General features: G+C 40.2%; 2 protein-coding genes across 3 annotated transcripts; one reads left to right on the top strand and one right to left on the bottom strand.

The window, feature by feature from the left end:
- The first annotated feature begins 3,831 nt into the window (after nt 1-3,831).
- On the top strand, nt 3,832-7,774 carry LOC122874368 (retinol dehydrogenase 13-like). 2 transcript variants are annotated; one of them, XM_044192103.1, is made up of 7 exons: nt 3,832-3,885; nt 4,550-4,690; nt 4,776-4,967; nt 5,057-5,218; nt 5,345-5,461; nt 5,609-5,813; nt 7,180-7,774. In XM_044192103.1, the coding sequence occupies exons 2-7, from the start codon at nt 4,579-4,581 to the stop codon at nt 7,274-7,276; spliced, it is 885 nt and encodes a 294-aa protein (XP_044048038.1). In that variant the 5' UTR covers nt 3,832-3,885; nt 4,550-4,578; the 3' UTR covers nt 7,277-7,774. The 2 variants fall into 2 exon arrangements, with proteins under 2 accessions (XP_044048038.1, XP_044048037.1); XM_044192102.1 differs by having other exon boundaries at nt 3,838-4,132.
- Nucleotides 7,775-7,943: 169 nt separating this feature from the next.
- ankrd34c (ankyrin repeat domain 34C) lies at nt 7,944-11,279 on the bottom strand. Its single transcript, XM_044192101.1, has 2 exons — nt 10,964-11,279; nt 7,944-10,022 (listed from the first exon to the last, which is right to left on the bottom strand). The coding sequence occupies exon 2, from the start codon at nt 9,970-9,972 to the stop codon at nt 8,380-8,382; it is 1,593 nt and encodes a 530-aa protein (XP_044048036.1). The 5' UTR covers nt 9,973-10,022; nt 10,964-11,279; the 3' UTR covers nt 7,944-8,379.
- Between the last annotated feature and the right edge of the window lie 1,547 nt (nt 11,280-12,826).

Genomic DNA, 12,826 nt, shown 5'->3' with positions numbered 1-12,826 from the left:
TATTGCAGGTTTCACCAGCATTTTAAACAGGTGGTGAGATTTTAAAACACTTCAGGGATTGTCAAACGTAACCTAGCTCATTTTAAATGCATTCATAATCTAATGAGTACAGATGCGGCAATTTTGTTTATGAACTCTATGATACTATCCCATCTCTCATATTGTGTCACAACTTGGTCTCTGGCAAGCAACACAACAATGCAACCACTCCATAAACTCTATCAACAAACACTGAAGGTAATAGATTAAAAAAATCTAATTCTATAAATCCTGTTTTTCCAAAACAGTAACCTTATGTGTGTGTGTGTGTCTGCGTGGTGAGTGCAGTAATGTTAAATGTTAGCCTATGCATATAATATCAATCTAGATAATGTTATCTGGATTGCAGTCCAAGACCAATGTTAATGAATTATTGCAGTTAACAACCTGAATCAGCTGTGTATTTGCTGTCTTGAACACACCCACAAAATGAATGACTACTACTATCCCTGCACGTTTGCTCACAACTGACTGAGAGCTCAACTGAACTGAATGAGAAATGAACGGATCGTTTCAGGGAGTGATTCGGTTCAGTTTGACTTGACGCAAAACTGGTGGGGGAAAAAATAACGCATCCAGAGCAATTCTGAGCTTCTCATGTCAAGATGATCCCAAGCGAAGGTCACTGTCTGCCATCACTACTGTACAGCAAATGTAATGAGGTTCTTGATTTCTTCCCTCACAAGCCCAATACTCCCACGCACGTCGAAATTTGACACATTGATTCTCTCAGTACGTTTGAAGACACTTTTACAGTTCTTCACAAAAACTGTAGGTGTGCAATAAATACCTTAAAGGGGCACTCCAGTGATTTAGTATCCCACTTCCATAAAGTTGCAGGACTCACAAGAGACAGATGGAAAAAAAATATCCTGACTTTTATTCTCAGGTATGGATCAAGCCCCTCAAAACACTGTATCACACATTTCCAACTCAACTCTTGTTTTTTTCAGACTTTGGAAAGTCTCCAGAGCCACAGGTGACATTGTTGAACTGTTTTCACAGACTGAGTGGTACTCCCTGAACTTGATGTGTAAAATCTGTGAAGTGCCACTTAAAAACTGCACCCTAAAAAGCCCCTTAAAAAGTTGTGTCTTGCTGAATGTCTGTTGCACTCAATTGTGTGTTTGCAGGAATATTATAATTCTTTTTTAAAAAAAAGTTGAAATCAATTTAGATTGCCAACAATATGTACATTGTGTACTTGACTCTTTGTGCCTCCTCCATAGATCCACTCCTCCACTCAAGGTCAATGGTATGAATAATAACAGTTATTATAATGACACATTTATGTGTTTGGAAGCAACATGTAAGACTAAGACCATGTGAAAAATGTGCACAATCTCAATATAGCAGGTCTACAGAATGAATGTACATTGTATGTACAGCAGGTTTATTGGGGTGCAAAAACATGTAAAAAAAAATCACTATTAAACTGATCAAATATATTACATTTGCACTTGTGGATAACAAATATATAGAACTTGCAGACATGGATATATGCAGTACTTGCTGTTGACCTTATTAAAAATCCAGTAAATAGTTCAGACAGAGGTGCAGTGTGCAAAGATACATGTGTATTGTTTATTTGACTTTTATGGAAACATTTATAGATTTAGTATAGAAACACAATTTATGTGTGCTACTATGCAGAAGAAGATCCACAAATATACAGTCCATTCAGACCAGAAACTGAGAAGGGAGCAATATGTTTTTGAAAAAAAAAAAAAAAGCTACCTCACAGGGTTTGTCCAAAATGGACAGAAATTTGTTGAGATCCCATATCATCTGCAGGACGGGTACAGGATAGTCACATTCCAAAATGTCTCAGCAGAGGGCTCTCTAATTTTAGCAGGGGGAAGGTTACCATACTGGGAGAGAGATTGGGAAGTGTGCAGAGCAGTCACATGACGGGCTTGGGGGTGAGCCAGCAAAAGAGACAGCCAGGTCACCTCCGAAGTACTGAGAATAGGGGGCCCTGCACTGACAAAGGTCAGATATGCAAATGCCTAATAATAAAATGCAGTGATCTATAAACATACAATGTCTTGAGCTGTATGAAAAATAACATTCCTCAACTTGTGTTTAGAACATTATAGAGAAGAACAGTGAAAGGTCAGCTGTTTTTTTGTCCCTGAAATGCACAGTTTTGTCCTGCACATGCAATCAGAATCAGAAATACTTTATTCATCCCTGAGGGGAAACTCTTTATGTAAGTATGTAATGAGAGACTGTAATGTAGAATGTGGTTATTGTGGTGAGACAGGGACAATGGCAGTTAGATAATCTTCTAACTTTCTACAGCGCTGAACTTGAACTGCATGCTGCCCACCCTCACAGACACTCAGCAGTTCTCCTCTGTGTTAACAGTCACTCTCAGATGTCACCTTGTAACCCACAAGGTCAAAGCTCTATATTTAGTCCTTGTCCAGACTCGTAATGTTAGGCTCCATTACAAGAAAGGGGATGACTTATTGACCTGACACATTAAAACTTTACTCTCATCAATAAGCAAAGGAACTACATGTTTTATTTCAAGAGTCAGTTGCTTAGCTGCAGCTCTGATCAGGCTTTAATTTAGATCTGAGGGTGTAATGCTATTATTACTGTCATCTTGGTGTTGGGTTTCTTCTTTTGTGTGCTCGTACAACAGCTGAGACACATCTTAATTTGCTCGTAGGAGTTTAAGATATAATTTGATGCTGAATATAGTATTTTCCCTGTGTTCTTAGACTTGATTGGTAACTGTGGATGTAAAAAAAATAAAACACAGTCTGGGGCCTAATATGATGTGATATGTGCTCCATCTACTGGATTCCTTTAGAAGGCACTGAGACTGTGTTGGTGAGCCTACAGTGATCTCTGCCGGAGGATTTGTAGGAATTGGATTTCAGAGTATGGATTTGTTCATCTACCAATAACATTTTATAGCAAAAGGATCTCAACTGCAACTTCACTTTGGATTTTATTGTCACCAGAGGGAAATTTGTCTTGAAACAGGGGGAAAGACAGAAGAAACAGACTTGAACATAATTTACATAAAACATCTTAAAATACATAAAACATATGATATAGATATGCAAAACATATACTTTAACCCAAACACAAGATGACAATGTACAATACAATGTGTGTATTGTGACAGAATAACATGAAACCTGGAGATCATCCATCATCATAAAACATCATCACCATCACTAGCTTCCAGTAAGTTTTAGGAGAAATTTTAAGATTCTTGTACTTGTTTATAAACATCAATTGATGCTTTTAAGATGTTAAAACTCACCTTATTAACCTTGCTTTCACTTAGAGCTTCCATTTTTAGATTATGTTCACTTCTGCTCAATCCTAGAATAATTATAATTATTAAGATAACTATGATAGGCTATATGGTGATGATAACTGCTGTTACTGTTATATTTTCATTTCATTTTATTGTGTTTCATTTTAATTTCTTCTTTTATTTTGTAATTGTTTATTATTATTTATTAAATATATTTAAATGTTTTAACTGTTCTTTAAATGTAATAACTTTGTCAATTTGTTTTGTAAAGCACATTTAAAGCTGTATTTCGTGTATCAAAGGTTCTATATAGATAGCCTACAGTTTATAATTAACAGTTTATTATAATTATTATTATTACTTTTTTAAATATAAAAGTGCGCCGTGCTTTCTGAGGGACATAGCAAGCAGACTATTGAATATAGCTTCACAAATTTTATAACTTGCTTGAAAATATCATTTGCAAAAGTTTTAATAAGAAGAACCAATAGGATTCTTCCATAGGATGACGGTAGGCGGTACTTCCTGGTGGAAGACTGTGTGTTATGTAGCTGTACCGAAATGTGAGTTGTTATTGAGGGCATATCTTCTTATTAGTTTGCAGTAATTTTGTAGCTCATGCCAAAGAGACCGTGTTTAAACGCAAATACAGTGAGGACGCTGTAGTCGGACTTTAAACCGGGAAAGGTTTAATTCAGTAGAAGATCTATAAACAGTATTTTTGGATTGGTAGGACAATGCAGAGCTTCACAGCGATAAGGTCGTTTGTTTTCCAGTATCCTAAAACTATTGCTGTGGTCACAATAACAGGTAATTTATGCACTGACGGGACGCTCAGACTCAATTTCTCTTTGAAAGATTGGATGTTGTGTTAAACGGAGGAAACAACCAGCGACACGCACGCGGTTCTCAGCAAAATACATCTGTTCATAGTCATATCGACATCATACCAGCAAAACACGCAACTGTCGCTACAGTTTCGATGTCTGTGTCTGTAGAATATGTCGCATGACATGAAAAAATATTTTATAAAGTTTTTAACTCAACACCTCCTGCATCCGTTTCAGATTAAAAGTCCTCTAACGTTTCCGTGGACAGAAACCCTTCATTTGTTGACAGGGCTTTCATTGTATTGTAGACCTGCAGCAGTTCGGCGAGGACGAACAGTGGAGAGGTATTATGGTTAGAAGAGATCAATTAACTGTAACTGTGTGGACTTTCTTACAGGAGTGGGACTTTTTGGTGTGAAGAAATGGATGGCAGGTGGAGTGTGTCTCAGCAAAGCCCCCTTGGATGGGAAGACCGTCTTGATCACTGGAGGCAACACTGGGATTGGCAAAGAAACCGCTGTTGACCTGGCTAGAAGGGGTTAGTGACTTATCTGGGGTTTATATTCTAGCCTTTAATGATCTAATTTCATTTGAAATGTACAAGACTTGCTGCTGTCTTACAGGCGCAAGGGTCATTCTGGCCTGTAGAGACATGGACAGAGCCAATGATGCTGCAGAGGATGTGAGGAAGAGGAGTGGAAATGACAATGTTATTGTCAAAAAGTTGGACTTGGCTTCTCTACAGTCAGTACGACAACTAGCCAAAGACGTCCTAGCAAGTGAAGAGAGGCTGGATGTTCTCATCAATAATGCGGGTAGATGTATAAATCACAGACAGTGCAGGGTGGTTACATTAACAGGTGGGAGGTGTTAAACAAACGTCCACTAATATTCTTACTTTCAGGTGTTATGAGCTGTCCAAAATGGCAGACTGAAGATGGCTTTGAAATGCAGTTTGGCGTGAATCACCTGGGCCACTTCCTTTTAACAAACTGCCTGCTGGATCTCCTGAAGAAGTCGGCTCCGAGCCGCATCGTCAACGTCTCCAGTTTAGCTCATGAAAGAGGTGGAGTTTTTCTCTTTCACTTCAAGAGGTTTTATTCTCTCTCTCTCAGGAATGTCGTCCTTTTAGTTTTCATTTAATATGAAATACCATGTCTGTGAATAAGAATGTACTGCTCTCACTCAACAGGTCAGATCTATTTTGATGACATACACCAGGAGAAAGATTACCGCCCTTGGAAAAGCTATGCGCAAAGTAAACTAGCTAATGTCCTCTTTACGAGGGAGCTGGCTAACAGGCTACAAGGTATGGAAACTTTTTATATCTCACACCAGACATTATGCAGTATTTAAAACTGTGTCTACTATATGTTTGTTTTCAGATAACCACTTAGATTGTGTGCTCTTGTAAATAAAGTGAATACTTTATGTCTTATGTCTTGTCATTTTGCAGGTACCGGAGTAACAACATACAGCCTCCACCCTGGGATAATCCGGACTGAGCTCGGACGACACTTATGGCCCACGATGCCCCTGTGGAAGAGAGTTGTATATACACCTCTCATGTTCCTCATCAAGTCTCCAACAGAAGGGGCTCAGACCACCATCTACTGCGCTGTGGAGGAAAGCCTGCAGAATGAAAGTGGACTCTACTACAGGTCAGTCATTGTAAATCAGTAGAAAGTCACTTCACTATTAGAGGTGAGACAGCCACAATCAGTACAAAATGTTTCAATATATTGTGATGCGGTGATGACACTGGCACCAATATCGCTATATGTTCTGTTACAATCATGGCTGGTTTAACCTGATGGGGAGCCCTGGAGTTAAAATTTCCTCAACCTCCATTGCTCCCCCTCTCGGTGCACTGTGTACAGCAGGGCTATTCAATTACAAATTCAATTGGGCCAGATTTTAAAACCAGGAAATGTAGATGGGCCAGACATTTTCAGCATTTTCACCTGATGGCTCTGACTCTCACTCTGATTCCTGAGGAAAATGTCTGGCTTTTTAGCAGCTAAATGCTCCACTATGTTCACCAGCTAGTCACTAACTTTGTCTGTCTGCTGTTTGGTGCTAGGCAGGTAGCGTACAGTGTGTTTATCAGAGCTTTTTTGCTGAAATCAGCTGCTGCAGGTGGAAACTAAGTTGATGAGAGCGAGGCTGCAGGCCAGAAAACCAAAAACAATCATTTAAAATAGATTTAGAGGCTCCATAGAGCTAAAAGGGACTGCACAGTTGGATTATAACTACCTGTGGGTTTGTAACTACAAGCGACGCCTTTCACATTATACATACAGCACTGTCATTTGATATTAATGTTGTTAATATTAAACAACTAGATTTTGGCACAGGGATCCTTTTCAAGACATGGCATCAAGATCAGGTAATAAAACAGGACTCAACTAAAGGCCCTTATCAAGTCAGTGGCTATTATGCTTTAGTAGTGCATATTCCCATATTCACATCCAATCAAATTACCACAAACTAATGGCCACACAGTGAACCCGGGGCTGTTGGGGCCAATGGGGATCGCTGGGCAGTGGTCTGCTTTGCCCGGCTGGTAATCACTAGACATTATCTGAACTCTGAACTGTTCTGCTAGTGAATGACTGTTTGAGTGTTGGCACATGTATTCATCTTGCTCTGCCTAAATTTAAAAAAAGGCTCAAACTCTGCACGTTTTTTACACGCACATTTTAATCTCTGCTGTCTGTAAATCTTACAAATTGAGAGTTCTTCATAACGGAGTGAATAAATACAAAATATTGATTGATGCCTGTTTTGTGGGAAAATTACTTTGCTGGCAGTGGTATGTTTTCCTCCTAATACACAGGAAAATGTTTCAAATGTTGCATATCACAGAATCATCTGAATTACCGTCATTATCTTGGACAAAATATTGCAGAATTACTGTATTGTTAGTTACCCTGTGACTGCCATCCTTATTCATTATTGTATCCGGAATGATAATGATAACGGATCAAGTCACGTGTTTAACACTCACTTCTGCACTGATTACAGCGACTGCGCCCCTAAAACAGCGGCCCCTCAGGGTCAAGATGATGAGGCTGCCAGGAAGCTGTGGGACCTGAGTGCCTCTGTGGTTGGTCTGACATAATCACAGTGACATTGATGATGATCGTCATCATCATCACAGTACCAATGGACTGCCAGGTGGCCTGAGGAAGGACTGGTGCTCTTTCTAATGAGCATCTGTGCGGCAACTATCAGCTGAGCTCCTACTTAATGTGACAAATGAGTAAACAAACAGAAAACACAAGAAATTCACAAGTGATAGACATTAATTCAGAATATACAACAAACTATTTGCAAAAATACTATGGATTAAGTTATGTGTTTTCTTAAACAGAAGCAGTGCTTCACAGGTAAGTTACATGGAAGCTGTATGATCTTTAGTTTTTGATTGCCATTAGCGTGAAATGACATTTTAATTGATAAGTTTCACCTGTGTCTGTGTTGACTAAGGGCTCGAATGTCATTCAATGTTACTTGAATTCATCACATAAGAATTACATGTGCTTTGAAAGTTTTTGTTAATGCTGTCAATAGCAATAACAGTTTTTTCCTCCTGGGCAATAAAGTGCTGTTATACGTAGCCCATCGTTTTACCTGTTTCTTAAGGCATATTTTTCATTCATTCATATCATGTGTATTCTGAGTCCAACAATATTGAAATAAAACACATTTTGGTTACATTTTTTTTTTTTTAGGTTTCTTTATCTTGAAGGCACTTTGTACAAATTTGCTACAAACAGTCAAATTTCATCTTACTCAAAGCTACATCTCAGACAAGTGCATCACATTTTTCTTTTCCAAAGAAAGCCCATTAATGGTGCTAATTACATATGCACAAAGTGCACCCAGTGGTCTGCTGGCTACAAATGGACCCTGTATGTACCCTACACATTACATTATCATGTAAAAGAGCTAGTTCAGAGGAATAGTACCATGTCTTGGCAATTACATTCAAAACTGTAATACATATACAGCAGATGTTGTGAAGAAAAGATAATAATCCTTAAGGTAGGGAAGGAAGGGAAGAAATCTATCTATATTGCTCAGTTTCAATGATACATTTGATAAATTCTACTTTATTCTACATCTAGAGTCATCTAGAGTCTACACAGCTGAACCTATGGATGTATTTCCTGACAATTTATGGTTCTCCCACAATATGTGCTGCATAAACACCATCACTAACTAATGAGCCAGCTCCTCAAAATCAGAAAGCTGTTTCATCTGCTCCACTTGCATAGAGTGCCTTCTTACAAGTTTCTTCTTGGACTTGAGGCCACCTCTCTTTGGTGTGTTTGGTGCTACTGGAGCTATAGATCTAATACATGTGGCCAGAGGTGAGGAGGGCTTGCTACTAGCCCCGATATCAGGAATGGGAGGGTTCGGGTTGACGTTGAGAGGGGGCAGGTGGCCGGGCCTGGTGTGGGAGATGTGGTCCAGCAGCAGCGTGCCCGAGCCTCTCCTCTCCAGTAAGCCAGGTGCTTGCCTGCGTGCTGTGCTGGGAGAAGATGGGCTGGCATTGCTGTCTAGAGATTCTCTGGAGCTGGTTAGCATTGCTAGTGGAGAAGTGTTTAGTTTCCTTCGCTCCACTGGGACCTTAGGAGAGTTTAACATGGCAGAATCTGAATAGAGCTGTGAGTCTGAGTCATAGTGATCGTTCCCCAGACGTCTCCTATGCATTGTGTCTCTCAGACTGATGAGTCCACTGCTGCAACTGCTGCTGCTCTCCTGCTCTGTGGGCACAGTACTGCGCCGTGCCAGCGGCTGGTGCTGGCCAAGAGATCTCTCATATGACGCTTTGGATGTCGGAGGAACTGATAGTGAGGTTGTCATTTTGCAGGGTTGTTCACCCACCAGTGGGAATAAGCCGTCCTTCCCATCCACACTGTTCTGTCGAGATAAAGCTGACCTCTTACTCAGGGAGAGTCCGTTTACCCCTGCAACAACATCCTCATCAGAGCTGGCTTTCTTACTCTCCTCATGGCCGGCGGCTGCAGCCAGGACTGATGGAGCAATCAGCCCCCAAGGCTCTGATTGCAGCCTCTTCAGTTGAGGCAGACGTGCACGTTTGGGGTTTGCAGGCCGGCGTGTTGGAGACGTGGGCCCGTTGGCGAGCTTCGAAGCTGAACTGGAGGTTTTCAGCTTCGTCTGGAAACTGAAGACTGTGTTTTGTTGCTCTTGCTCAGGTGTGGGAGATGCAGTAACATCAATATCAGATGGAGAGGTGCAGTATGATGGGGAGGACCTCTCATCTAGCTCTGGTGATGGGGGGACATTTAGGTACTGTTTAGTAGTTTTAGTGCCCGACGGTGACTTGTCTGTGGTGATTATGATGACCTCCTTGCCTTTAGCTTTGCATGCATCCAGGAGAAGTTTTAGTGTCTCCTTATCGTCTGCATTGATGGCGTAGACCAGGGCTGAGGCACCGCTCCTGTCCTCCAGGCTGGGATCAGCTCCATTACTCAGCAGGTGATCCACTACCTCGTGTCCAGCCTTGTGGATGCAGGCGTGCATTAAAGCCGTCCTACCTGCTTTGTCCTGTATGTTGGGGTCTGCCTGGTTGTCCAGCAAATATTTCACCAGCTTCGACTTGCTGACACTCTGCTGGTCAGTGTGTGTGGACATGCAGGCCACCATGAGGGGTGTCTCTCCACGTTCATTGCTCTCGTTGATATATGCACCTCCTTCCAACAGGAGCCTGGTGAGTCTCAAGCGTCTGAGCCACACCGCCTTCAGGAGTGAGTTTCCATCTGTCCGCAGCTCCAGTATATCTGCCATCTCGCAGCCAATCACAGATCTTCTCAGTGTTGCACTTACAGCTCACAGCCCTTTGAACAAATCATTGAAGTAGTTCAGCTTAAATTGCAAAGTCTTTATAATTTAAGACCCATTGTTTGTTCTTCTAAGGTTTTGCTAAATCGTCACCACCAGCAGGTGGCAGTCTGGTACAACTTGAAGGTTATAAATATAACTTACTATTACAGATTTCTGACACAAGAAATATATTCTTTATATAATAATTCAGATGAAGGTAAGGTGTAAAAAATGTAGTTTCGGGAAATTGATCATGACCAATAATCATGTCCACGCAGTAGACAGCATGGTAACAGCACCTGTTAAATTCACAAACAAATACTGATAGATGATCAGGCGGTGATATTTGCATATCAAAATCAAAGTTTATCTCGTTATCTCTGTCAAGACAGCAGCTTGCTTGTGTCTTGTTCCGTCATATTTATGGAGGTGACGAAGAACGTCGAACAAAAGCAGCCACCAACCAATAAGTGCGCAAAAACACCAGCCTTCTTCATCATTTTCTACTAGAACAAAAATATGTCCAAGAGACTGTAAGTTATTAACGTTATTGTATTGATATCGGAAATTAAAAGCGACAATACAGACATCTGTTTAGACAGACGACATTAAATAACGGCACACTGTGAGGTGTAAGAGTCGCTGTCCATGGTTCTCATTTTGGATAACTTGGCGACAGAGACGCGCTCCATTACAGATTATTGTGTTGGTCGTCTAATTCTCCGTTAAATCCTGCATTTGAAATTGTATTTGTAATGTAAACATTAATTTACATTATATATAACATTACCCATACATCTGATGTTATGTACAATGAAATAAGTTAATCTATTTTTACCAGCCTTCTCTGTGATGAAGAAAACAGCGATGCAAGATAAAGACAGTATGTTGAATTAATTAACCTTCGTTTTCAATCATTTTGTAGTTTCAACTTTGTGTCTGCCAATTCTCTTACCTGTTCAGAGGAGAGGTTTTGCATGCTCAAAGTACCCGGTGCTTTGTCATGTAAGAGGGGAAGAAATCGAGGGAATTGAATGATTCAAAAGAGAAAGTTTGTTGCAGTTCTGCGCTATATCTCTATTTTTCAGCCGTGACTATTCCCATCGATGCGTCCTAGTTTAGGTTACAGAGTGCAGTACCTCTCTGGCACCATAGCACATGAGCTGCGTGGCTTTTGTTATGGAGGCACACTACATCAGTCTAATGGGGAGTATTCATTTCAATGCGCACTCAAGGGTCACAACTTGGAGATGCTGCGTGTTATAAATAACTTACTTTATTGCTTGTTGAATGAAACGTGTATTCTCTTGACGTCAGAGTTGACCAAAAATAAATTGCGTCTGATGAAAACCTCTGTCCTGATCTTCATAGCTGCAGGGCACAAACAAAACGAGTATTTCCTCCCAAAGACAAAAATGCTCTGCGTGTGTGTATTTTATTTTAATTATTTCAAAAGGACAATTTGTAAATGAAAGCAAGGGACACTGTTGGGCCTACACATGATGGAAATGAGGGAATAAAATGTTTGCTGGTTATGCTGCTTTTCCCCCAACATTTGTGAATCCATGCCTGAGATAGTAAGTCCTTGTTATAAATAAGATTTAATCTTTCTGCAGTGTGAAACATCAGTGCCAGTTGTTAGAATAAAGAGAGTCTTCCTATCTGCCATGTAATAAAGGGCACAGCAAAGACCATTCAGCTGTAAAACATGACAAAGGAATCTGTTTGGGGCACCATCACACAATTCATTGTCTTCTTTTCACATTAAATTCAGAAATCATATTTTAAAAGCAGTGATTTTTTTCCCCCCACAGCATAACAGCAATTAATAATGTGAGCCTATTTATGCAAATCTCCAACCAGTTGTGTCTCTGATTGGCTTGTTTCACTGCTCAATAAATGCAGATATAGAGCAAAATTCACGCATATATATATATATATATATATATATATATATATTTACAGCACAATTAAAGAGGCCGAAACTTGTAGCAGCCATCACAGCTATACAGCCTAATAGGGACATTTCTATTTTTAGGTTGCTATGAGACAGCACAGAAGCAGTTTCTAATGAGAACAGTGATGTTCTCAGCCCTGTGAGGAACAGGTAAATCAGACACATAACATTCCACCAAGGATGGCAAGGCTTTGATGGCATTTACTCAAAAACTTTTTTGATGGTGGTGGGGTTTTTTTTTTCACTTGCACAAGTAAGCCACCACCACCACCACGTTCAATCATTATTCCTATGACCCCTGCTCTTTTCCTCTGAGATTGGGATTAATCACTTTATGTCCCATCCGACTTGATGTCTCAGGTCTTCAGTCGTCAATGCTGGCAGTGATTTCTCACCTGTGATTGCCTTCTCAGCCCCTGGAGACGTGTTGTTTACTAGGCTTTATAAAACAGCACATACTGTATTCACCAAGTCAAAAGAATGTGTCCCACCCATTCAAGAGACATTGTAGTAGAAATGTCTGTGCAAAGATCTGGTCAAATATCTTTATTTGGTCAAGTTAAATTAATAAAGACTTGTGTTATATCTTGAAGAGTGCAGATCTTATTGTAAGTATCAAACAACCAGAAGGAACCTGTCCCCAAATGAATAATTTTTATGCTAAGAACTGGTTGTCTCAATGCCTTTGAGCATAGAAAACTTAAAGTGCAACTGTTATTTAAATGGTGCATAACGTAGAATTTGAATTTTTATGCACTTGATTGAAAATGATCATGAACAGACCTGCTCTCCTGCATGGACTAACGACCAGAACAAGGCCAAAGCTCACTGGTTTAGACACATTCATTAGCACGGGGAGCC

Source organism: Siniperca chuatsi, linkage group LG4 (assembly GCF_020085105.1).
Source record: "Siniperca chuatsi isolate FFG_IHB_CAS linkage group LG4, ASM2008510v1, whole genome shotgun sequence".
In the NCBI taxonomy this organism is placed as follows: Eukaryota; Metazoa; Chordata; class Actinopteri; order Centrarchiformes; family Sinipercidae; genus Siniperca; species Siniperca chuatsi.
Note: the sequence above shows the minus strand (reverse complement) of the source record. Positions and strands in the feature narration are given on the sequence as shown.

Bases quoted from the DNA above. Each gene is read 5' to 3' on its own strand.
- LOC122874368 (XM_044192102.1), top strand. From the start codon at position 4,060: ATGCAGAGCTTCACAGCGATAAGGTCGTTTGTTTTCCAGTATCCTAAA. The intron at 4,133-4,549 runs GTAATTTATGCA...ACTTTCTTACAG, and splicing joins TGCTGTGGTCACAATAACAG to GAGTGGGACTTTTTGGTGTG. The intron at 4,691-4,775 runs GTTAGTGACTTA...GCTGTCTTACAG, and splicing joins TGTTGACCTGGCTAGAAGGG to GCGCAAGGGTCATTCTGGCC.
- ankrd34c (XM_044192101.1), bottom strand. From the start codon at position 9,972: ATGGCAGATATACTGGAGCTGCGGACAGATGGAAACTCACTCCTGAAG.